A 26,946-nucleotide genomic window follows, 5' to 3' on the forward strand; every position below is an offset into this window, starting at 1 on the left:
GCCCCCTCCTACACAGCGCCCTGAGGCCGGAGCCTCTCTCACCTCTGCCCCTGGGGCCCCTCCTACAATGCTCCCTTAGGCTGAAGCCTCTCTCACCTCTGCCTCAGCCCGGCCCTGCGCCCCCTCCTACACTGCGCCCTGAGGCCGGAGCCTCTCTCGCTTCTGCTTCGGACCTGATCCCTACCAATGATTGCCATTACTCAAAGCATATATATAGAGATGATATAGAACCACTACAGAAGCAATAAAAAGCAAGTGCTACGATTTGATGAGGGTCCCATGTGGGCCCAGTATGGTTGCAAACTGCATTGCCTATTGCTATGCCCTTAATCGCAAGACAACACAGGAGAGGTTCCACTGTTCCTTACGTTGGTGAGGAGAGGTAAGATGATCCCATTACATGAGACTCTAACTATTTGTACTTACGCCTCTGACTGTGCTGTTTTATTTTGAAAAACTAAAAGAAAGGACATTTGAGTATGCGATATTTACAAAAAAAAGCTGCCTGTGTGTGCAAAATGTAAGTATGTGTGTGAAGGAGGAACAAAACGCCAAGCAGAAACAAAGGGAAAAGCTGGGAGATGACAGGGAACAAAGGAGGATATACACGAGGAGGTGGCCAGTAAGATAAGTAATGTGCAATAATTGACAGGTAGGTTAGCATTATCACCAAAGTAATAAGCTGCTTGCGGGGAGGACCGTCTCGGGCAGTTGTACTGTTGTCCGTTTCAGAATTCCCATCCTCCGCCTCTTCTCTTCCCACCTCTCTCTTATGCATTCTGTGGACATCTCCTCCTTTACTGATGTTTGCAGGTTGTTCTGCTGGTTCTGCAGTATCTAGCTGTAAATCATAAACATAGATATACATAGATTAATGGAACTGCTCAACTAAGTCATTATCAAGCCCCATCTACTAGATATGATTCTTTGTGCGATTCGATTACCATTCTATTTACAATCCGATTAAATCCGACATGTGCAATCTGGATTTGATTCGATTTGCCGTTGCAAAACAATGGCAAATCGAATTGAATCGAATCTCGATTGGACATGTCGGATTTAATCGGATCATAAATAGAATCGTAATCGAATCGCACAAAGAATCGTATCTAGTAGGTGGGGTTTTAGGCCTCTACCGGAGTATTTTGCATTCACATGCAAGTTCTCCAACATGAGCCTAGTATTTCCAATGCTAGGTACACACGATATGGTTTGCCGCTCGATTTTCCACCCGATCGATTTTTCCGCTTCATTCTGCGCTCGATTCTTTTATCTTCCGCTCGTTTTTCTTATCTTTTTACATTCACTACTATGAGAAATCGAGCGCAGAAGGAATATCGGACCTGTCGGAAATTATCTATTGAATCTATCTATCGAGAGGAAAAACTTATGGTGTGTGCCCAGCATAACATACCCTCAAAACCAAAGCTGTGGACTGTATGTGATACTCTGTTTATTTGCACAAACCGTAAGAATAGCTTAAAGTGAACCGAGCACCTTTTTAGCACTCAGGACATTTCTATAGCACATGAAAAATGCATGCCAACAATCTGTTTCATTATTAAAATAAACTTTCATTTTACCTTGTATTTTACAATCAAAGTAGTTTAATTAGCCTGTTTCAGCAGCCTGACTGTCAGCAGAGATCTCAGGAAGCTAATTGTTTTATTGAGCTAATTACCCAGAACAAAACAATACCTTTTCATCAACAAAGGGGGTGGGTAATTAGGACTGTTTCTTCAAAGACATTGTGTGTGTCAAACAGTCCTAATTACCCACCCCCTTTTGTTGATGAAAAGGTATTGTTTACTTCTGGGTAATTAGCTCAATAAAACAATTAGCTTCCTGAGATTTCTGTGGACAGTCAGCCTGCTGAAACAGGCTAATAAAACTACTTTGATTGTAAAATACAAGGTAAAATGAAAGTTTATTTTAATAATGAAACAGATTGTTGGCATGCATTTTTCATGTGCTATAGTTACATAGTTACATAGTTACATAGTTATTACATAGTTACATAGTTATTTTGGTTGAAAAAAGACATACGTCCATCGAGTTCAACCAGTATAAAGTACAACACCAGCCTGTTCCCTCACATATCCCTGTTGATCCAGAGGAAGGCGAAAAAACTCTTACAAGGCATGGTCCAATCAGCCCCTAAAGGGAAAAATTCCTTCCCGACTCCAGATGGCAATCAGATAAAATCCCTGGATCAACATCATTAGGCATTACCTAGTAATTGTAGCCATGGATGTCTTTCAACGCAAGGAAAGCATCTAAGCCCCCTTTAAATGCAGGTATAGAGTTTGCCATAACGACTTCCTGTGGCAATGCATTCCACATCTTAATCACTCTTACCGTAAAGAACCCTTTCCTAAATAAATGGCTAAAACGTTTTTCTTCCATGCGCAGATCATGTCCTCTAGTCCTTAGAGGCCTAGGGACAAAAAGCTCATCCGCCAAGCTATTATATTGCCCTCTGATGTATTTATACATGTTAATTAGATCCCCTCTAAGGCGTCTTTTCTCTAGACTCATAGAAATGTCCTGAGTGCTAAAAAAGGTGCTCGGTTCATTTTAAGAGACAGATTCCCTTCACAAACTCCTGAGATTACAGTCTCAACTTCCAATTGTTTTCTTAACACTATGACATTATGTAAAACCTTAGAATTAAAGTGCATAGGCTGAGGTGGCTTCACACTACATATCGGCGTCAGCCACACCACCAAAAACAGGCCTTTGAGGAATACCACGTTACTATGCGGCCTGGCATCCAACCGAACAGGAAGTGACACGTGCTTGCAGTCACTTCCTGTTTCAGGTATACGGAAGTGCATGGAAGCGTAGTGTAAAAATATGCTTCCGCGCATGCGCGTTGGAACATTGCCGCACCGCTGCCGCCAACATTTTTAAAATCCCTGCATCGCCAAAGACTTACATAAATTCCAGTCCGCCGCACTTTGATGCAGATATGCGCGGTAACATAGTTTTGGATGCACATCAGATTTAGCACTCCCGGAGCACTGCACCGCAGGTAATATGAAAGCACCCATAGACTTTCATTGCCCTGTGGTACCAGTGGGGTAAATTGCCGTGACGCACCGCAACAGTGTCAAAGGGCCCTGAAGATCTCAAGAAGGAGATTACTCCTGACAGTGAACCTTAAAGTGAACCTCCGGACTAAAAATCTACTCAGCAGCACTGAAATCAGAACTGAGATTACAGTATAATCAACTGAATCAGAACTTTGTTTTTCTTACCAAAGCATCATTTTTAGCTGCATTTTTAGCTAAGCTCCACCCATCAAAGAAAACTGCTCGGGCTTTTTTTTCCCTGATGCTGTGCAAAGCATAACTGGATTCCTTATGTTGTTTTTCATGTTGCCTAGCAACTGGGAGGGGTGATCAGGATACAGGACAGTTGGAACTGTGTCTCATGCTCCCTGTCACCTCCTTTCAACCAAAAAGATGGCTGCCCTCATGAAATCACAAACCTTTGCCTGTTCTTTTAAAATAGGGTGGGTAAGAGATTATATTACCTATCAATTTTAATTAACATAACTAATGTAACTTAATGACAGTATGTTTGTTTAGGCTGAAGTTTCTCTTTAAAAAGAAACCACTGATTCGTCGAGTAAATGGAGAACCACATATATAGTGGATGCTACAAGGGCACCTATACAGCTACCATCATTGAACTTCAATAACCTACAATCCCAACTCATTATGAATATAATTATCCAACTTGCTTTTGCCTCAAAGTAATGTCATCTATTTAACAAAATTAATTCTCCCCCTTCAATCCACCCCAGTCTCGGTCAGCACACTGGAGACTGCCATCCTGCTTAACAATGTAAAGTCCAAGCACAACACTTTAATTTGCGCACAAAAGCCCTCACAAGATTTATCGCCTGCGTTCAAAGATAAAAAAAACTTATGTTGTAACACTGATGAAGAGGACCTGTGTGTGTCCTTTACAACACTTACAAAAAACAACATTGGTCATTAAGGATTGTGTGGACTGGCTTCTGTATTAGCTACTGCCAGGAGGAGGCAAGTTCCTCCAAAGCTTGAATGCACTCCACTTCTCTGGGCTTTACGAATCTTACTGTTCATGGACTTTTCAAAGATAAAAATACAGTGTTCACTGCTGTTGCTCAGAAGGCAAAACTTGTTGTCCAATATAGAGTATGGATCAAGTGACCGTAATGCAAAAAAAAGACATAGGAGGAGGAGGACAGGAGTCCAATATAGAGCAGCGCAGTGGTGTAGTGGTTGGCGCTCTTGCCTTACAGGGTCCCTGGTTCAAATCCCAGCCAGGTCAACATCTGCAAGGAGTTGGTATGTTCTCCGTGTCCGTGTGGGTTTCCTCCGGGCACTCTGGTTTCCTCCCACATCACAAAAACATACAGATATGTTAATTGCCCCCTCCCCCTAAAATTAACCCTAGACTACAATACATACACTACATGATACATACATATAGATAGGACTCTGGTAGGGATTAGATTGTGAGTTCCTTTGAGGGACAGTTAGTGACTAGACTATATACTATGTACAGCGCTGCGGAAGATGTCGGTGCTATATAAATACATAATAATAATAATAATATAGTGTAGTAGTTCTTGAAACTGTGTAAGAGAAGTAATATACAATAAAGAGGTGCTCACAAAACCATGGTTGCCAGTGGCAACCACCTTCAGCGCGTGTGTGGACCGCCCGCCTCACACTTGGGTAGCTGAATGGACTCTTGGGGGGGAGGGGCTGATTACTCTCTAAAATAACTGACACAGATGTCTCATCCCATCAAAGAGGGAAACACAACTGTAGACAATTGGGTAGGAGGCGCCCAATGTAAAGTGTATTCAACTTAATCAATTAAAGGGCATGAAGGTAAGTAATGGCTTACCTAAGGAGGAAGTCTAAGCTTACATTCTCAAATTAAATTTATTTCACACAAAAAACACAAAAAAGATTTCTTATATTTTTATGCAGTCTTGAAGCGGAATGAAACCCAGCATTTCTTCTTTGCTGTAATAGATTATTTACAGCATATTATATACAACCAGCAATTATTTTTTTTTTACTAGAACAGCATTCAAAGGGTTACACACAAGACTTAGAAGCTTCCCTGCCAGCAAAGCTGGACGCATCTGAAGTTGTAGATAATGTTATCTTGTGTTTAATTGTATCAAGTAAGAAATGTAAACAAACACTTCTCTGACACTGCCGGGTCTCCTGAACACAGTCAGACAATCAGAAAGCATTTCTGCTTGCATTAGAAGATGAATAAAGCAGTTATAAATAAAATGCAAAGTCAGCTCTCAGAGAAAAAAAAAGTGTACTTTGGGAACGTATTATTTCTAAATGAATAATAATACTTATGCACAAATGCAAATATGATAACCGTATGGCCTATAAAAAGTAGGAAAACATGTTTTTATTGAATATTAGGTTAGGGTTTTATACCGCTTTAAGCAAGTGATAAACTATACAATTTTTTGCCCAGTTAGAGATTCGATTAGACGAGAACATCTATTTTGGCAGAAACTGTAAGGCTTTTTTGTGTTTCAACATTACGATCAAAATACAGAACAGCAATAATCAGGGGCATAACTAGATATCACTGGGCCCCCACCCCCCTCCCTTTCTGCACAGGAAAACTGAGGACCAATGTGTTTGCAGATAAAAACACCTAGATCCTTCCCTCCAGATCTACATACCCGGGACTTCCTTCAGCCCCTTGCAGCCGACAAGTCCCTGGTTGCAGCTCTGCTCCCAGTACATTCATACACACACAGACTTATTATTTACTACATGAGAGCACATGCTATATGGAGGAACAACAATGACATGCTGAACATAACATATAGTATTCACTGTAACTTTGGCAAAACATTCAGAATGTCACTGATTGATACTCTTATTACAGGATCTTGGACTTCATGTGACACAACAAGCTCTCAATGAAGCAGCAACAGTCAGACATCAATCTCCTCTCCACTGTGTTGTAAAAGTAATCAGAGCCATAAGGTCCTTAGCCTGTGTGATAAGAATCTAGGAATCCTTTCAGAGTGATTGCTGAACAGGGAAAGTCTACAACTTTTTTCAAAATGTGACTCCTTTGATTGTTAGGTTGTACATGCAGTCATCAGAACTTTGCAACAGTGAGAGACAGATGTATTTTACGAACCCTAGGGAGCAGGGACAGTGTACAAATTCCAGAGTGTGTATGATTCCTTATCTGTGTTGTGGACACATGCATTTAATATAACAATGGTGCGAGAGCAGAATACGTTTTTTTCGCTCCATGCCCTTAGCTGTCAGTCTCTCAAACTTTTTCCCCCATGGGCCCCCTGTGGCTTCTGGGCCCCCCTGCGGAGGCATCCCTTTCAAGGTCTATTGTTACGCCCCTGGCAATAATGGTTGTTGTTGATCGTGGTGCTGATCACACAGATGTATAGTCTATGTCCAACTTTAGATAACAAAAAAACAGTGAAAGACTGCTACAGTCCCTTCATACGAGCCTTTGGTATGCAAAGGATGGATTAGTGCAAAGCCCACGCATTTTCAGTTTTCCCAAAAAAAGTTTAGAGCAACTCTGGCTTGGACATTTGCATTGGAAAAAAAAAGCAACCAGCCATTCAATTTCTTTAATTATACAGAAGCATAAATTGTTTGGTACATTACAACAGGTCCTCCTGCTTACAACAGAATCAAGCTACAATGGTGCAACCTGCTATTCATGTTATGGAAGTTGTCCTCCTCACCTGCAGAACATTGAGGATGGAGTTGTTGCTGCACAGCAGGTCCTCATCTGTTCTCAGCTGTAGCGGATACAGGAAGAATTCACCCTCGTAGCTATCAGGACTCTGAACCACCAGCTTGAGGTCTACAGTGCCTGGCCCAGCATTGTGCAGCTAGGAGTCCAAAGTGGAAAAGAGATATAAAGTTAAAAAAATATACCGTTTTTATTTTTTTTTTGCTTTTTGTAGAATACCTCAACTGTCATGGTTGACGTTATTCTAAAAAAAAAAAACAGCAGCAGTCTGACCTTTTGACTTCAGTGGTTTTGATGAAATTGCCCATCCCAGGAGGCAGAAGTCGGGACTCACAAATCATAGCTTCCAAAAGCAGATTCAGTGCAATAGCAGCAGTGTTAATCGGTCAGTGATTGGAAGCCCCAAGTTTAAGGACGTACAGTAAAGGTGGTTGTTGACTTAAAGGTCAGATGTTGCTGATTATTAGAATATTGGTAATGTTTTATTACAGATTTTATACTATCTGCTTGCCTAACAATAACTCCCTCCCAAAGCAAATCCATATCTGAATGCTTGACACTAGCCTCCTTCCCCATCATTACCCCTATCCATATAGCGAACACTAACCTCCCTCCCAAAGCAAAGTCCTCCTTAAACTGTTGCTTTTATCATCCCCCTGCCCTATCCCCAACACCAGAGCTGGGACAAGGTCCTCCAGCACCAAAGGCTGAGACACCAAAGTGCGCCCCTCCATCCCTCCCACCCCAGCCGTCACACACTCATTGCTATTAGACTAAGAGGCACCCCAGGGCCTAAACACCTTAATCTCTAGTTATCTGGCTTGCAGTCACTGCCATGTACCCCCTTTAATAATTTCTCTCTGCTTCAAACACAATAGGAGAATGATAGCTGAGTTGTATGCCCCCTCCTACACTGCGCCCTAAGGCTGGAGCCTCTCTCACCTCTGCCCCGCCCTGCGCCCCCTCCTACACTGCGCCCTGAGGCTGGAGCCTTTCTCACCTCTGACCCGCCCTGCGCCCCCTCCTACACTGCGCCCTAAGGCTGGAGCCTCTCTCACCTCTGCCCCGCCCTGCGCCCCCTTCTACACTGCGCCCTGAGGCTGGAGCCTTTCTCACCTCTGACCTGCCCTGCGCCCCCTCCTACACTGCGCCCTAAGGCTGGAGCCTCTCTCACCTCTGCCCCGCCCTGCGCCCCCTCCTACACTGCGCCCTGAGGCTGGAGCCTTTCTCACCTCTGACCCGCCCTGTGCCCCCTCCTACACTGCGCCCTGAGGCTGGAGCCTTTCTCACCTCTGACCCGCCCTGTGCCCCCTCCTACACTGCGCCCTGAGACTGGAGCCTCTCTCGCCTCACCCTGGCCCTGCCCAACACTATCGCATGAAGGTTCGCTATATTATAGCTGACCTCTGGTCCTATCCCCCCAACACTAAGCTGTCACAGACCGCTAGGCCGGTCTGCGGATGAGGTAAATCGATCAGCGTCAGAAATCCTCTCACACGGTCATTTGTTCATCACGAAGGGTAACCCGCGTTCGCAGTTTGATGAACTGACTCGCGAAGGGAGCGTTCTGATACCAACCGATTCACCCCACACATACAATTCAAAGATCTGCCACCAAGCGAGTTACACAGCCCGCTACTGTACTTATACTAGGACTTAGAGAACGCTCTATTAACCCTTAGCAGTATGCAAGAATCTGGGTCAGATCGTTATGTCTGGGCCGGGTTCTCGCATACGGGTTATAAAGGTATACTTCTATTAAACACAGGGTAGCGATTTCAGGAGAATAGGTACAATTGTGTATGTTCAGCAACAGGTCATAACCGCTAAACGATTTTTAAAACGTTTAATAACAAAAATGCATTACATACAGTTATATACACCTATTAACACATAAACACAGAGCGTAAAAATAAAAGGAATAAAATCAGAAAGTTCTTACTTAGTTAGCTGAGCAGTCCATTTGAAGCATGAAGAAAAATAGTCCAGTTTAAAGGTAGGCATTCAGGTTAAAAGTCCTTTGTACACAACATGCGCCCGGTTCTCCTTGAGCACATGTCTGGACCTCCCTGGTCGATGGAAATTGAAGAACTCAGGCGGAGTTCCTCGCAAACACTTTTTACTGACCTCAGTTTTGGGGCGGTCACTACCTGGAAAGTAGGTGTGTTTAAGGCAGGGTTACCTCCTGGCAGGCAGGTTGCCACCCACAGACTCAGAGCAAGGAATGTACCGATTATTAATAATTTGTGTAATTCCACCCCAGATTAGCGTATCGCAAATCCGAGACTATATTCGTAAACGGCTCGCGACCCTCTATTAAACAAGGCTATACATGCCTAGTCTGTCGCATTCGCTCTACGCAGGCCGGATAAAGTGGTTTCTCTATGGATTCCTGATAGCTAGAAACGTGCACTTTAGGTGAACGATAGAACTGTTTCCTAGATATCAGAAAATGTAATTTTGGTCTTGCTGTGCCAAACCTATTTTGAATTATTAATAAAGTAAATGTTCCCATTGTGTGAAGCTATGAGCTTGGAGGGAAATTTGAATCTCAACCAGTTTGAGCTGGTTTGGTGGAGATGAGCTGAGGGACCAAATGGCTGCTCCCCAGGGGGTCTAGCCACTTGTTAAATTCCTTCCTGACCTGAACAGGATGTGGGGGAAGGTCACTGTACTCTCTGCAATGCTCTCAGAAGAAGAGCAAAAGAAAGGTATTTGTTATTCTACCCAGGGCTGACAGTAACTGTGCGCGACCATGCGAAAATCGATGGCGATTTTGCGCACTACTTTCCGTAATATTAGCCACATAAGCCACTACTTTAGTCACATAAGCCACAGAGCTGGGCTATATAAAAGACCTAGTGCCACGTAGCTGATTAGTCGACACTTGGCTACACTGTAGATGAGCACTACCTATTGCATAACAGAACGTTGGCTAAAGAATAGTCAGTCAATGGTGCCCAAATGATGCTATCGGTGCTCCATAGCCACAAGTATTCATTGTGGTCTCTATGGTCGAGCCCACAGTAACTGATAGATATGCACCCAATTTAACAAATCTGCCAAGTTCTCCCTCTGTAATTAAGCTAATTAGCAGGTTAGAAGATTTTTTTCACGTATTACTGTTCAGTATAGTCTGAGTCGCTATCTGCTTTGAAAAAGCTTATTGTTTTACTGTCTCTGAAATAGAAAGATGCAATCAGCATACAGGTAGGCCTAGTCATAGGACAATGTCAACCATGGAAATTGACGTTCTTTACGGTAATTCTTCTTTAAAGTGGATCCGAGATAAACTTTTACTCATTGCATAGTTATGTTCCTTTCATATAGTTTATAGGGAATTCCTCAAGCCAAATACTTTTTTGTTTTGTTTTAATACTCTAATTCCCTATAAACTAAACAAGCCTCGCCCACAGCTCCTTTTGTGCCTTGGCACTGTAGCAAGGGCTTATGGGAGCTCAATCTGGGCAGAAGGAGGAGGGGGTTACTAGCCAGAGATTTCAGAGGCAGAGGGGAGGAGGAGATGGGACTGAATGTACACACAGGCAAGCTGATAGCATCTCCAGCCCTCAGCCTGTGACAATGTGACAAACAGAACATGGCTGCCCTCATTGTATCACAGGAATAAATAATCATAAACTTTTAAAGCTGTTTGCAGCTAGATATGCTGTGCAAACTATCTAAACTTTAGATAAGATATATAGACAAGTTATTTGTTATAGTTAGTTTTTCATCTTGGATCCGCTTTAAGTACTCTAGCATTTTCAAACTCAGTTTAGCCCAGTAACATATTGTTTTTGCCACTGTAGAGTCTCAAGTTGACATTAGGGAAATGGGGCTATATGATTGGTCAGCTGTACTATGAGAAGAACCGTAGAAGATTGTTTCAGCCTGGTTTTGCTGGTAAAACATAGAAAACCCGTCATTTACCTCATAAACATGTGTCACTTTCTCCCCTCTGTCCAGAGGCTTATTGGATTCTTCATTCGGGTTCCAGTTTGGTAAGGGAAGTACCACTTCAGAAGGGTGAGAGTTCCTGGGGGAGGTGAAAAAACTGTAACTACTGAGTCCTGGAATAAAACGGAACTGTAGTCAAAATGTCCTGCTTTACTAGATCCTCCATACTGTCCTAAGAACAAACTATTTTTTTTCCTGAAGGCTTATCAGTCACTACATCCAGTCACTACATCATAATAATAATAATAATTACATTATGTCAAGTTGGATCGCATTATCAAATGCGAATGATAAACCTCAAATCGGAATGAAACCCAGCATTTTGTATTTGCTCTAAAGAATTATTTACAGCATATTATATACCACCAACTTTTTTTTTTACTAGAACAGCTTTCAAAGGGTTACACACAGGACTTTAATGTTCAGTGCAGAGAAATCTGGACGCATCCGAACTTCAGATAATGTTATCTTGTGTTTACTTAATTGTATCAAGTGAGGAATGTGACACATTCTCTGACTGTGCAGAAGCTGCTGGACACAGACAGACACTGAAAGCATTTCTGCCTTCAATACATAATGAATAAAACCAGTTATGGATAAAATGCAAAGTCTTAAAGCAAAAAACTGTACTTTTGGGAACTTGTAATTTCTAAATGAATAAGAATACTTATGCACAAATGCAAATATGATAGCCATATGGCATATAAAAAGTAGGAAAATATGTTTTTATTGAATATTATGTCAGGGTTTTTTTACCACTTTAAGAGAGCTTCTGAGTTTTGCTTTCCATGTCTTTGTCACAGTATGCATTATTAAATCTGACAGCTCTGGTAGGTTTTGGACTAGTCAAACTCCTCATGGGAAATTCTCAAAGTTAACTTTGTTCTTTTCAAAAGCACTGCCTGGGCAGGGCCTGCTCAATGATACCATCCAGCCTACCTATTCGCATGCACAATCTATTGGCAGGTGGATTGTGACACTTTTGTCTAGGGAGAATGATTGAAAAGAAAGGAATTCCTGAGAATCCCGGATAAGGAGATGGGCTAGTCCAAAACCTGTCAAAGCAGTTAGACTAATACTTACTGTAAGCGACAGCAACATAGGAAAAACTTCATTTGCAGTGCATTTTACTCTGGGGAAAAACATACATATTATATGTAGCGGTACGTATTTTACATTTTGGCCCTTTAAGGCAAAATCAGAATTCCCTTGTTAGTAACTTAACTGGCTTGTGAAAACTTTTTTCTAGTTGCCATGGGAGATGCTGTTAGTTAAAATCTGTAAACATTGCTAGCTCTGGAAAGACACAGTAAGAAAATGTATAGTTTTACTACACTTACCCCAGGAGGACTACTAACACTTTAGCAGTTACTCTGAAATGCACCTGCAATGCAGGACTACTTCCGTTGAGGCTGTTTCGACTAAAGAAAAAAATTGAACACAAAGTCATCAACTAATTTAGTTTAGAAAAAAAAATCCTAAAGACAATTTTATCACAATGTTTCAATATATTAAAGTTAATCATTATTAGATCTGAATAATCCAATGCAAAGAATTATTTCTTCAGGCTTAGTAATTTGTTTACCCAGAAAGTCATGCATTTAGTAGAAGGTAAAGATTTTCAGGCGGTCCCTTACTTACAAACCGGTTACACTCTGGAATGGTGATAAGCAGGGGTGCTCGGGTACCCCTTTTCAAAATCCGAATTGATCCGGATACCCAGATATCCGGATCAGATATCCGAATCCGATCGTTCAGATATCCGTGTTCAGCCGAGTGACAGTCAGACAGCAGAGGAGAAGACACTAGTGCACACTAACTGTCACGCTGGCACTGCTCACAGCACAGCAGTTCTGTAGAAAGCTAACACAGTAGTACTACTACTCTAACAACTACTAGCACTGACTGCAGTACTACAGTACTAACTACACAATAACACAGTAATACTATCCCCTAATCCCTAACCTAACCTATACCTAAGGCTAATAGCTGGCCAGGTCTGTGCACAGCACACACACAGACAGATAGCAGCTGCCTGCAGCACACACTCTGGTTGTCACACAAATGACATCAAGCTAATTAATGATTTAAAGGAAACCTAAACTGAGAGGTATATGGATGTTTCCTTTTAAAAAAATACCAGTTGCCTGACAGTCCTGCTGATCTCTTGCCTGTAGTAGTTGCTGAATCACAGACCTGAAACAAGCATGCAGCTAATCCAGTCTGACTTAATTTAGAGCACCTGATCTGCATGCTTGTTGAGGGGCTGTGGCTAAAAGTATTAGAGACACAGGATCAGCAGGAGAGTCAGGCAACTGGTATTATTTTAAAAGGAAAAATCCATATCCTTCTCAGTTTAGGTTCCCTTTAACAATATTGTAGTGATAGTGAAGGGGTTAATCACTTAACAGCTTTATCACTGCTAGGCCACCAGCACTGGAGCACACACTCTGACTGTCATACAATGACATCAATCAAGCTAATTAACGATTTAACAATAGTGTAGTGATAGTGAAGGGGTTATTCACTGAATAGCTTTAGGTTTATCACTGTGTACAGCCCTTGCTAGGCCCCCAGCACTGGAGCATGTCTCTCAGTGAGCATTCAGCAAGCTAAGACGATATATCTCATCATGGTAGCCCTCCTTATTATACAGGGGGGATGGCCATGGTTCCTTTCTGTGATTGGGTGCCAGGGTTTAGGCTAGGAGCCCTCTGATTGGCTCAATGAGGTCAGGTGGGGCTGGCCAGGGTTCCCCTCTGTGATTGGTTGCTAGGGCTTCTGCTGGGAGCCCTCTGATTGGCTCCAGGACGTCATCTCCTTAGTTACAGTATTGCGGCCAAATATCCACAGATAGCTATCCGGATTTTTAAAAAATCCGGAATCCGAATCCAAATCGGATAGCGTAAAAAAGGAATCCGGATGAGCATCCCTGGTGAGAAGGCTGTCCACTACATTTACCGCTGGATAGTAGGGATGGTCGGAAATGCCAATTTCTGATTCCGCAGTAATTCCACATTCCGCCATTGCCAAATACCGATTCCACTTTCCACTACCAATTTCCGCATTCCAATGCGGAATTTCCGCCGGAAATCGCCTTATAGTTTTTGAGAAAATCAATGTTAAAGTCGGGTGGAATTTCCGCGATTTCCAGCGGAAATTTCCGCGATTTCGGGCGGAAATCCGCCTAACGCACTTGCATTACCGATTTCCGCATTTTCGGAAATTGCATTTCCGCGGAATCCGAATGAGCATCCCTACTGGATAGTAAGCAGCATGCTATCCACTACACCACTGTGCCACCCACTACATCTACTGCTGCATAGTAAGCATGCTATCCACTACACCACTGTGCCATCCACTACATCTAGCACCGCATGGCAAGCATGCTACCCACTACACCACCCACTACATCTACCGCTGAATAGCAAGCAGCATGCTACCCACTACACCACTACACCACCCACTACATCTAATGCTGCATAATAAGCATGCTGTCCACTACACTACTGTGCCATCCACTACATCTTGCACCGCATGGCAAGCATGCTACCCACTACACCACCCACTACATCTACCGCTGGATAGCAAGCAGCATGCTACCCACTACACCACTACACCACCCACTACATCTAATGCTGCATAATAAGCATGCTGTCCACTACACTACTGTGCCATCCACTACATCTTGCACCGCATGGCAAGCATGCTACCCACTACACCACCCACTACATCTACCGCTGGATAGCAAGCAGCATGCTACCCAGTACACCACTACACCACCCACTACATCTACTGCTGCATAATAAGCATGCTGTCCACTACACTACTGTGCCATCCACTACATCTAGCACCGCATGGCAAGCATGCTACCCACTTCACCACCCACATCTAGTACTGCAAGGTGAAAGTGCTATCTATTTTCCCTGTTGCTTATTACATCACCATGCAGACTGGAGTAGAACATTGTAAGCAATCCCCAGATAGTCTAGACACAATCACATTGGAGATCTCACCTTTTGATTTCCATTGGGAAAGAGAGATTACCATCACTGTCTTCCAGGTTACTGATGCTCAGCTGCAGTCCTCCATGGATCTACAAGATCACAAACAAAAGGCGGGAAACATTTTGTTAAAGCGGAATGAAACCCAGCATTTCTTCTTTGCTCTAAAAGATTATTTACAGCATATTATATACTACCTCCATTTTTTTTACGAGAATAGCATTCAATTAGTTAAACACAGGACTTACAAGTTCCCTGCAGAGAAATCTGGACCCATCCAAACTGGAAAGAATGTTATCTTGTGTTTACTTAATTGTATCAAGTGAGGAATGTGACACATTCTCTGACTGTGCAGACTCTCCTGAACACAGACAATCAGAAAGCATTTCTGCTAAAAATTTAAATCAGTTATGAATAAAATGCAAAGGCAGCTCTCAGAGCAAAAAAAGCTGTACTTTGGGAACTTGAAATTTCTAAATGAATAATAATACTTGCGCACAAAAGCAAATATGATGACCGTATGGCATATAAAAAGTAGGAAAACATGTTTTTATTGAATATTATGTCAGGGTTTTATACCACTTTAAATCATCTTTAAAGAGACACTAAAGCGAAAAAAATATATGATATAGTGAATTGGTTGTGTACTATGAATAATTACTAGAAGATTAGCAGCAAAGAAAATATTCTCATATTTTTATTTTCAGGTATATAGTGTTTTTTCTAACATTGCATCATTCTATAATATGTGCACATTACACAACACTCTGCATTCAAAATGATTCTTTCAGAGCAGTCTGTGAACTAATGACCTCTCCTCTGGCAGAGGAAAAGTAAATAGTTCAATAACAGTTGAGATAATAAAAGTCAGATCACAGCCCTCTCCACGACTTTGAAAGTCGTAGAGCTTAATGGCTTGTTTGCATAGAGATAACAACTGGAGTTTCTTAAAGGTGGCCATACACTGGTCGATGTGCCATTAGATCGACCAGCTGACAGATCCCTATCTGATCGAATCTGATCAGAGAGGGATCGTATGGCTGCCTTTACTGCAAACAGATTGTGAATCGATTTCAGCCTGAAACCGATTCACCATCTGCTGAGCTGCTCCTGCCGCCTGTCCCCCCCGTATACATTACCTGATGCTGGCCCCCGGGCATCTTCTCCGCATTGCACGGCTCTGTTCCGGCTCCATTACGGCGCTTCCTGTGTTACTCCGTGACCAGGAAGTTCAAATAGAGTGCCCTCTATTTGAACTTCCTGGTCACTGCAGTGACACAGGAAGCGCCGGGATGGATGGAGCCGGAACAGAGCCGTGCAGCGTGGAGAAGACGCCCGGGAGCCAGCCTCAGGTAATGTATACTTGATCGGATCGGCCGCCGCTAGCGACGCGCACTTTACCCGCGGGCGATCGAGGGTAATTTCCCGCACGGCGCGATCGACGGACCGATCCGATTTCGGGAGGAAATCGGATCGGCGGCTGCGTTTACCGCGAACGATTGGCAGCAGATTTGATCCCAGGATCGAATCTGCTGTCGAAACGGCCGGGAATCGAGCCAGTGTATGGACTGCTTAACTCTTCCTGTACTGGAAACAATTACACTGATGTATCTGATCTTAATGTTTTATTTCTTAGCTGTACTACACATACAAATCATAATATCATCATTTTTTTTGTCGCTTCAGTGTCTCTTTAAACACACATTATTTCAGTGCAATGTCCAAACCGGTCGGGATCTTTGCAGTCCATTTGTAAGCTGTAAGCCATAAGACAGAGCAAGAACAGCACAGCTAGTGCAGTATAAACACATAAATGAACAGCAGATGGACATTTTTAGGGATGTCACGAATATCCTCGTTCTGTAGTGTTTATTTTATTCAGTATACAAGTATAGAAAACAAAAGCCAATTTCTTTACTGTAAAGCTATAAAGAAGCAGAGACTAGATAAAGCCATCTACATCTTGCTAAGCACCTCTATACAGCACCTGCTGGTTAGGGCTAGATGTTTACAAGAGGACAAAATCTTCACCCATCCCTTCCTGTCCTCATTTTGCATCATCTCTTCTCATCCTTGGCGGACGAGGATGAATCCAAAAGTGTAAAGACGACAGGTGGGGATTGGTGGAGATTCCGTCTTGTGTACAACTCTAGTTAGAATCTACCCAGAATTCCTAAAAAATGTAAACATGGAACAGTGTCAAATGTTCGGTAAAGTGTTTGATAAAGCTTAGTGAATTGAGGCCAGTGAGTGCCTGTTCTAAAGATTCTTTGATCATCATCTGGTTACGGGCCACCTCCATCACTAGTGTGTATTATGCAACTAGTATTGTTAAAGGACACCCGAAGCGAAAATAAACTAATGAAATAAACAATTGTATTTATCTTCCTTCTCCTAAAAATGACGTTTTAAGATATCCCACAGTTTTATTTTATGTTTAAATCTACTTTTTAAGTTTTAACTGTTTTATTGTTTTTTCTCAATGACACATTCATTGAAGTATCCCAGAGCTAAAATCTATGAACGATTGACCTTTTATCTCTTCCCTGCTCTCAGAAGCCATTTTCTGCTAGGAAAGTGTTTTATAGTTGGAATTTATTATCAGTGAGGGTCTCACTGTAGTCACTTCCTGTCTGAGTCAGGACTGAGTCAGCCACTTGCATACCCGATATTTAACTCTTTCAGGCAGAGAAAGAAAAAAAGGAACACAGCATAGTTCTTTGTGTGCTAGGCACTGTACATACACATGTCTATCTCATCGTGTTATACGTCAATTCGGATATCCTTTAACACTTGGTACTTAGCAGAGCAGGATCATCCACAAGGCAACCTAGGCAGTTGCCTGGGGTCTGGTAGGTGTCAAGGGGCACAGCTCCCACCTTCTCTAACCTTTTCATCCCTTTGGGCTTAACAGAAAAACTATCATTGGAAGCCAAAGCTATTGCCTTCTCTGGTATGTGGTAGGGCCTTAATTTAATTTACTGGGACTACCTTATTTACTCACGTATAAGCCTAATTTTGCAGCACAAAAATGTGCTGAAAAGTTATCCCCTCGGCTTATATGCGAGTCAGTGGAGCAGAACAGATGGTGGAGCAGGTTTTTTGATACTGGCAGAGCAGTGTGAGGATTGTGCACTAGTGATCCTGCTCTTACCAGCTGGCTCCCTGCTGTGTCCGTTCCCCCCATCCCCTGCAACATGGTGTGCAAAGTGAGCTGCTCAAGACTACCTGTATCCCCTGGCTTGTGGAGCGGAGCGTGCAAGCAGCATGTCAGCGGTGCAATGATCGGGGATTCTTCCTGTGTGGCAATCGCTGTGTCTCATATCTATGACGCCATCTAGTGGTGTCTTGAGACACAGCTGTATTATCCTTAGGGCACATCTGGCTACTGTGTAAGGGGCTATACTGGGGAGGGGGCTTTTGTACGAGTCAATCACTTTTTTTCCTGGTTTCTAAGGGAAAAGTGGGTACCTCGGTTTATACGCAGGTCGGCTAATAAGCAAGTATATGGGCAGCACAGTGGCATAGTGGTTAGCGCTCTCGCCTTGCAGCACTGGGTCCCTGGTTTGATTCCCAGCCAGGGCACTATCTGCAAGGAGTTTGTATGTTCTCCCTGTGTCTGCGTGGGTTTCCTCCGGACACTCCGGTTTCCTCCCACATCCCTAAAACATACAGATAAGTTAATTGTCTAACTCCAAAATTGGCCCTAAACTATGATGCATACACTACACAATACATACATAGACATAGGACTATGGTGGGGATTAGATTGTGAGCTCCTCTGAGGGACAGTTAGTGATGAGCCTATATATACTCCGTAAAGCGCTGCGGAAGACGTCTGTGCTATATAAATACTAAATAATAATAGTTATATATTGCAACTCACATGTGTGCCATTCTTCAAGGGATTTCCCAGCTCACACACCACAAGTTCGGTGTCATTCACTTTCTTTGGACTGCACAAGATCTTCTCCTGGAAATTTAAAATAAGAATCAGAAATAAAAAGCACAGCTGCCCATGGTCATCTTAATAACCTTATAACTGGGATTATATTTAATGTACCAAAAAAAAAAAAAAGAAAATAGCAAATGACAATTCCAACTGTAAAGAACAAATGCTGGACAGTATCTGTGGTGCTAAGAAAAAACGGGGGGAAAGGCTGCGCATCCCTAAACACATGCTGCAATTGAATGGTTAATCGCATAGGCATACACCGCCTCTGCCAGACTGAAAAATGCATGCCCTGCATCCAAGACAAGTGCTAACATTTATTAACCACTTCAGCCTTCAGTCGTTATCACTTTATGCATCCGAGCAATTTTCACCTCTCATTCATTAGCCTATAACTTTATCACTACTTATCACAATGAACTGATCTATATCTTGTTTTTTCCGCCACCAATTAGGCTTTCTTTGGGGGTACATTTTGCTAAGAGCCACTTTACTGTAAATGCATTTTAACAGGAAGAATAAGAAAAAAACTGAAAAAATTCATTATTTCTCAGTTTTACAGCCATTATAGTTTTAAAATAATACATACCTCCATAATTAAGACTCACGTATTGTATTTGCCCATATGCCCCGGTTATTACACCATTAAAATTATGTCCCTATCACAATGTATGGCGACAATATTTTATTTGGAAATAAAGGTGCATTTTTTCCGTTTTGCATCTATCACTATTTACAAGTTTAAATAAAAAAAAATTAGAAATATTTCATCTTTACATTGATATTTAAAAAGTTTAGACCCTTAGGTAAATATTTACATGTTTGTTTTTTTTATTGTAATTTTTTTTTTTTTTTTTGTATTAAACATTTTATTTGGGTATTTTTGGGAGGGTGGGATGTAAGCCATAGTTTTATAATGTAAATGTGTCTTAATGAGTTTTATTTTTTTCACTTGTAGTTGTAGTTTTACTCTTTGGCCACAAGATGGCGACCATGAGTTTGTTTACATGACGTCACTCTAACCGTAACATACGCTTAGAGCGACATATGGGGGACGTTACAGCCAGAAAAAGCACAGCTTCCGAGAGAAGCTGTCGCTTTTTCAGCAGGGGAGAGGAATCAGTGATCGGGCACCATAGCCCAATTCACTGATTGCCAGGCTAACGAACCGCGGCCGGGAGCGCGCGTGCATGCGCGTGATCAGCCGCGGGAGCGCGCGGACGCGCACATGGCCTCCTGGGCGTAGCTACTACGTCCAAGAGGCCAAAGTAGTTAAACTAGGAGGAACGTTAGCTTCCAATATGGTTAGCATGCAAAGTATATTATACTAGACACTTGCGCCACGGTGAGGCAAACCTCCGGGCAAGTGACCTAACCTAAATTTAAAACCTTGGGAGCAGCTAAGCAAAAAAAATGTGTAACTTACATTTTTGTTGGACAGCGAGGAGAACGCCAGCGCATACCACTAAGGCTGCATCTGAAATGACCATCAGCTCAGTGTGCAGCACCTAAATAGATTTTCTGCACAGTTCGCATTCAATTCAGATACAAATCATATGCAAATCTGCTACTACTTATCATGCAAACAGGAAACTCAGGAGGAGGGGCTGGGAGCAGCTAACTTGGTAGTGGTATCTGTAGTGCAACTGAAGTTCATCGATTTAATGGAGAATATTCTTTTCATTATATCACACCCATAACTTCAAAACATTTTGTTTGATTTCTAAAATGACCGTATCTTTTTATTACCCATTTCAATGTGTGGCCTGTTCCAAGACATACATTCTGATTTTCTTACATCTATACTAGAGTGTCCATACACGGTACAATCATATATTTGATTTTCCCATTTATTCAACCAAAGCGATCGAATAGAGAAGGAATTGAAAATAAACTTTTTTTTGATCGATAAAAAAACGATTTCTTCGTTTTTCGATAAAAATCTGATAAAGCTCTAAAGGTGGCCACACACACCATAGAATTTTTTATTAAATATCTCTTCAATTTAAGAATTGGAATCAATTTTTCTGACTGATTTTAACAATTCAAAAATATGACCAATGTACCAAACACCTATGTTCAATTTTTCCCCAATTATGATAAAAATGAATGGAAACTCTGAGAAAATTGCTAGGATGTGTATATTAAGAAATTGACAATCTAACACACACCATACAATCTTTAGAAAAATTGAAGAAAAATGTGCAGCTTTCCGGATCCATAAAAATTGAAAGAAAATCGGGATATCTAATCAGATTTTTCAGTCGAATGAAGAAAAAAAGCTTACGATTTTTTGTGGAGAACCGATATTTATCGAATTGCGGTAAAATCTGGTCATTTTATTGTATCGTGTGTGGCCACTGGCCACCTTTACACTGGTTTGTGTAAAGCAACAGCTAGAATTCAGATTCCTCTGTTCATCACCTATCTGTATTTCCAAACGTTCATACAAAGCAGGAAGTAAGTAAGCAACTGTTATTGTTCTAGTGCTTTCCTGCAGGCAACAAGCACAATGCCCTTCACACACCAGCAGGAGCAGGGCCGGATTTAGGCCAAGGCCACCTAGGCCCATGGCCTAGGGCACCACAGGAGCAAGGGCACCAAAGCAGCAGGCGAAACTGGTGGAGCATTTGCAAGCTTGCAAATGCTGCAATGCAGGAAGATCAGGTGAGCGCCTGACCGCGGTACTCTGCTGCCAGTGGCCACCTTGCTCTCTGTGCACATTTGCATTGCAACCGGCGGCTATGGACTTGGAAAGGAAGAGGAACTGGCTGACTACCTATACTGAAAGCGGGGGTGGGAAAAGGAGGGATCTGGCTACCTATACTGGGGGGAAGGGGGGAGGGGTCATCCGGCTACATATACTAGAGGGAAGGGGGGAGGGGTCATCTGGCTACATATACTAGAGGGAAGGGGGGAGGGGTCATCTGGCTACATATACTAGAGGGAAGGGGGGAGGGGTCATCTGGCTACATATACTAGAGGGAAGGGGGGAGGGGTCATCTGGCTACATATACTAGAGGGAAGGGGGGAGGGGTCATCTGGCTACATATACTAGAGGGAAGGGGGGAGGGGTCATCTGGCTACATATACTAGAGGGAAGGGGGGAGGGGTCATCTGGCTACCTATACTGGGGGGGTCATCAGGCTACCTATACTAGAGGGAAGGGGGGAGGGGTCATCTGGCTACCTATACTGGGGGGGTCATCAGGCTACCTATACTAGAGGGAAGGGGGGAGGGGTCATCTGGCTACCTATACTGGGGGGGTCATCAGGCTACCTATACTAGAGGGAAGGGGGGAGGGGTCATCTGGCTACCTATACTGGGGGGGTCATCAGGCTACCTATACTAGAGGGAAGGGGGAGGGGTCATCTCGCTACCTATACTGAAGGGGGCAGCTGGTGGCAGTGGCCCAGGGCTGTAGAGAGTACAAATCCAGCCCTGATCGCTGAGCAGGAGTGCTGCTAAGGTTTTTGAGGCCCCAAGTAACACATCATTTGGGGCCCTCCCCCCTCAGTCTGGGGCTCCTTCTGCTATAATAATAAGGAGCCAAAGTGTGTTCCCACCTAATAAGTGCAGTTTGCAGTGCAGGGATCATATACTTTGGCTAATGACAAAGCCATGTAAAAAGACTCAAGTTTCACTAACAACCTTAAAGGACACCTGAAGTGACATGTGACATGATGAGATAGACATGGGTATGTACAGTGCCTAGCACACAAATAACTATGCTGCGTTCCTTTTTTTCTTTCTCTGCCTGAAAGAGTTAAATAACAGGTATGAAAGTGGCTGACTCAGTCCTGACTCAGACAGGAAGTGACTACAGTGTGACCCTCACTGATAAGAAATTCCAACTATAAAACACTTTTCTAGCAGGAAATGGCTTCTGAGAGCAAGAAAGAGGTAAAAAGGGGAATTTCTTATCAGTGAGGGTCACACTGTAGTCACTTCCTGTCTGAGTCAGGACTGAGTCAGCCACTTACATACCTGATATTTAACTATTTCAGACAGAGAAAGAAAAAAGAACACAGCATAGTTATGTGTGTGCTAGGCACTTAACATACACAGGTCTATCTCATCATGTCACGTCACTTCGGGTAACCTTAAAAAAAAAAAAAAAAAAAAAGAGAGAGAGAAACCAGGACCCCAGTGGTGCAGTTTTACTAGATAGTTGGATAGAATAATTAACATATGGTTATACTCACCAGGGTGGGCTGCAAATACTCATAACCTCATTAGTGACCGTCCCCACTCAGTATTCCAGGTATGCGATTCAGGAACTGGTTAGTCGGACTCCTTGAAAGTCCTTTAGCGGAGCACAAAAAACTACAACCTCCCAAGTCCCAACAGAAGTGTAAAGCTTATAGAAATGTTGGGGGCACACAATGTATATGAAATAGTCTAAAAAGAATAGGCAATGTTGGTCTTGCCTCTCCTGAGTGCCTAGCACACTAATACCTAGGCTGTGTTCCTTTTTTTCTTTCTCTGTCTGACCCTCACTGATAAGAAATTCCAACTATAAAACACTTTCCTAGTAGAAAATGGCTTCTGAGAGCAAGAAAGAGCTAAAAAGGGGAATTTCTCATCAGTGAGGGTCACACTGCAGTCACTTCCTGTCTGAGTCAGGACTGAGTCAGCCACTTACATACCTGATATTTAACTCTTTCAGACAGAGAAAGAAAAAAAGGAACACAGCCTAGGTATTAGTGTGCTAGGCACTGTACATACACATGTCTATCTCATCATGTCACTTCAGGTATCCTTTAACTATGACTCTCTACATGTATCGGCTACTCTTTATATATATACCAACCTCAGCCGTTTCTAAAACCTGCACGAAATGAGCCCCATCGGGGAGCAGAACATGCAGCTCGGTTTCAAAAGCCCCTTCTCCACGATTTATAGCATCAAAATGGACTTGTACAAGATTGTCGACTCCAATAATAAGTGGATTTTCACTCCTGAAGGGGGAAAAAAAGCAAAAAAAGTTATGGGACATTGGGCAGCATGTTCACAAGATTTACACATGATATGCAGCTGGAAACATTTAGCAGTCCTGGGTCTAAACATTATGTTATTAATGAATACAGCAACCAACTACGGCACTAAGATCTTTCCTTGCTTTGCCAAAGCACCTTCTCCAACTTCTCAACAGTTATTACAAAAGCATCTGTTGGCCACTGAGGCTCTGGCACTAGTAGAGTTGTGGGTTGACATAAAGAGAATCTGTACTGTCCGATTTGTACAATAAAAACCGGACCAAGCGAGTCACTGTGATCTCCTGGATCCCTCTTTGCTGTTTCCTCCGCTCCCCGCCGTGATCCTGGTTTTTAATCGCCAGTTTTAGGCAGTGTTTAAAAGCAAAAAACATGTCCGCTAACCAGGAAGTGATGTTTGTGTACATATATCATGTTACAGTATACTACAAGTTTTTATTACATAGAGAATTATCTGCACTCCAGTCAGGGTTTCTCAGCATGGGCTGCTCCCTCCCCCCTCAGACAAGCTGAAAATGGGAGCAGAGGCCTGTCTGTGACTAATAAACAAAGCACACACACACAGAGCCTGCAGGGGGCGTGGAAGGGGCGTGCATAACTTCTCCATATCACAGCAGAGGCAGTGCATTCCTCTCTGGGTCGACAAAGCTTGACAAAGAAAAGAAGATTAGATATATTACAGAGACAGTGCAACTAGGAAAGGCTGCAGTAATCCAGACCACATTAGAAAAGGTATAGGAACTTCTAGGATAGAAGAAATACGGCTGAAAATTGTGTTACAGAGTCTTTTTAAGAAAATAAGGGCCTAAAATCTTTAGGTACGTAAAATCTCCTAGTTCAGCCTCCCGGATTTTCCATCATTTGTAAACAGTGGATGCTTAAAGTAAACCTGTGACTTAAAAACAGGAAAAAGTAAGATACATTCTTTAGTGCAGGGGTCCCCAACCTTTTTGAGCCCGGGGCCCCCTATACCGACCAAACTTTTCTCTGGGGCCCGGGGGAGGGGGGCGGGGATTTGGGGGTCGTGGTTAGTGGCGGCGGCAGTCCCCCTCCTGCCTTTTTTCCCCCGATTGTGAGTGTAGTATATACACTCGGCCCCTCCGAAAAACTGCCCAAGAACCACCAAGGGGGCCGCGGCCCCCAGGTTGGGGACCCCTGCTTTAGTGGATCCCGCAGAGGCTTCCAATGTCCTCCTCCAGATGAAAGCTTCTCACTGGGACCCTCTGAAAGGTCACTGGCATGCTCCCATCTGTGATTGAGTGCACTTGCAGCATGCAGATTGGCTTGCACCTGTGCAGTAGCGCAGAGTCGTTCATGCTTGATGGATAGAACCAAGCCCGAGCACTCCATACTACTGCACATGCGCAAGCAGTCTTGCGCCTCCGCAGTGGAGATGCACTCCACTTGACAAGCCCTTGTTGAGGAAGTGGGGGGCAAGGTGGAAGCCCCTGGATTATTTAGAGGTTTCTCTCTGCTAAGTAGAGTATTTAACTTTTGCCTTTTCTAAAGTCACAGGTACCCTTTATCTGAGCCATTGCTCACAGTTTTTATATCTGAGTTAGCTTTTCCAGGGAAAAGTTTTTGCAAAAGTTAGTCGCATAACCCAGAGATCTGTGCGCAAGGTATAAAGTGGCCCGCAGAGTGGGTGGAAGATTCTCCATCTGCACAGAGTGAACGCCAGACCTCACACACCTCTCTCTATTCCCTCCTGCGACACACAGGGAAGAGATTGGCAGGGTCAGTTGTATGCTAACAGCAAAACACTGGCTGGTCACCCCTTCCAGCTCCTCCCTGACTACTTTCTTCAGATGATGATAGTATTTTCACCTGAAGAACATTGCAAAAATCAAGCACCTCTACCCCCAGAAGATCTATGAACCTTAGTCCATCCCGCCTGAACTATTGTAATACTCTACACTGGCCTTCCTAAAAAAGGACTTGTACCGCCTACAGCTGATACAGAATACTGCTGCCAGACTGCTAACCAACCAACCCCGTCACTGCCACATAACGCCAGTCCTGCACTCCCTTCACTGGCTACCTATAGATTGGAGGGTCCTATTCAAGATCGGCCTACTGACATTTAAATCCCTGAATAATCTGGGCCCTGGATACATGAAAGATATGTTACAGCTGCGTAGCAATCCCCGCATTCTCAGATCCACAGGTTCTAATAATCTAGTCATACCCAGAGTCCACTTGGAAACTTTTTTTCCAGAGTCTTCTGTCATGCTGCCCCTACGTTATGGAACTCCTTACCTCAACAGATCAGGACAGCTCCATCCCTGGCCGTGTTTAAATCCAGACTGAAAACCCACCTGTTCAGTTTGGCATTTGCAGAAATATAACTTTTGTTGTGTGAATACTTCATCCTACTAATTACTGAATCTGAGAGAGCCTAAGCGCTTTGAGTCCTATGGGAGAAAAGCGCTATAGAAATGTTATTGTAATGTATATAGGGAGAAACTTGGACAGCTCATAGACTGTTGTCCATTCTAGCCAAGCAGCATCTGATACCTGGTGTTATGTCTTCAGCCATCTCTACTGACCACTAGTGGTAACAGCAATGAATACCAAACTATGCAGATGGACTCACCAATTGGCTCTCAGGTGCAGATCAGGAACACAAATATTGTCTTCTCCACAATCCAGTAAGATGTGGATCTGAAATATGTGGGGAGAGAAGTTTGTTTCTTTAAAATGTGAAGTCATGCCATGAAAAGTCAATCAATAAACCACACATTTCACAGCTCACCTGTTCCTGGAGGAAGGCGTTTCCTTGTATCAGGGGTGGTAAGACATTGGATGGCTGCTGGGCTGTATTCAGGCCGATGCTCACACTGACCACTATTGGACTCAGCTTATCCTTGAACTCATTTTCATTCTATGGGAAATACATAGAGAGATGATAGTACCTGAAGGTCACCTGAATGCCAGCATTATCTTAAATAAAAAGAGAGAGAGACCAGGACCTGGACAGTTGGATAGAATAATCAAAGGGGCACTATGACAAAAAATTGTAAAATTTAAAATATGTGCTAACATAAACAAAGAAGTACCTTTTTTCCAGAGTAAAATGAGGCATAAATCACTTTTCTCCTATGTTGCTGTCACTTACAGTAGGTAGTAGAAATCTGACAGAAGCAACAGGTTTTGGACTAGTCCATCTCTTCATGGGGGATTCTCAGGGATGTATTTATTTTCAAAAGCACTTAGTGAATGGCAGTTGCTCTCTCCAACTTCCAAAAACCTGTGT

General features: G+C 43.0%; 1 protein-coding gene across 1 annotated transcript in view; it reads right to left on the minus strand.

Moving 5' to 3' along the window:
- The window catches only part of LOC137542331 (integrin alpha-IIb-like), a 157,037-nt gene that overhangs the window by 23,213 nt on the left and 106,878 nt on the right, over window positions 1–26,946 (minus strand). The window contains exons 19-27 of the mRNA XM_068264157.1: window positions 26,446–26,574; window positions 26,287–26,354; window positions 23,507–23,654; window positions 18,628–18,714; window positions 14,754–14,833; window positions 12,078–12,158; window positions 10,711–10,816; window positions 6,770–6,919; window positions 671–841 (exon numbers count right to left, since the gene is read on the minus strand). Of these exons, the coding sequence (XP_068120258.1) occupies window positions 671–841; window positions 6,770–6,919; window positions 10,711–10,816; window positions 12,078–12,158; window positions 14,754–14,833; window positions 18,628–18,714; window positions 23,507–23,654; window positions 26,287–26,354; window positions 26,446–26,574 (1,020 nt within the window). The remainder of the gene's footprint in view (window positions 1–670; window positions 842–6,769; window positions 6,920–10,710; window positions 10,817–12,077; window positions 12,159–14,753; window positions 14,834–18,627; window positions 18,715–23,506; window positions 23,655–26,286; window positions 26,355–26,445; window positions 26,575–26,946) is intronic.

Source organism: Hyperolius riggenbachi, chromosome 12 (genome assembly GCF_040937935.1).
Source record: "Hyperolius riggenbachi isolate aHypRig1 chromosome 12, aHypRig1.pri, whole genome shotgun sequence".
Classification (NCBI taxonomy): domain Eukaryota; kingdom Metazoa; phylum Chordata; class Amphibia; order Anura; family Hyperoliidae; genus Hyperolius; species Hyperolius riggenbachi.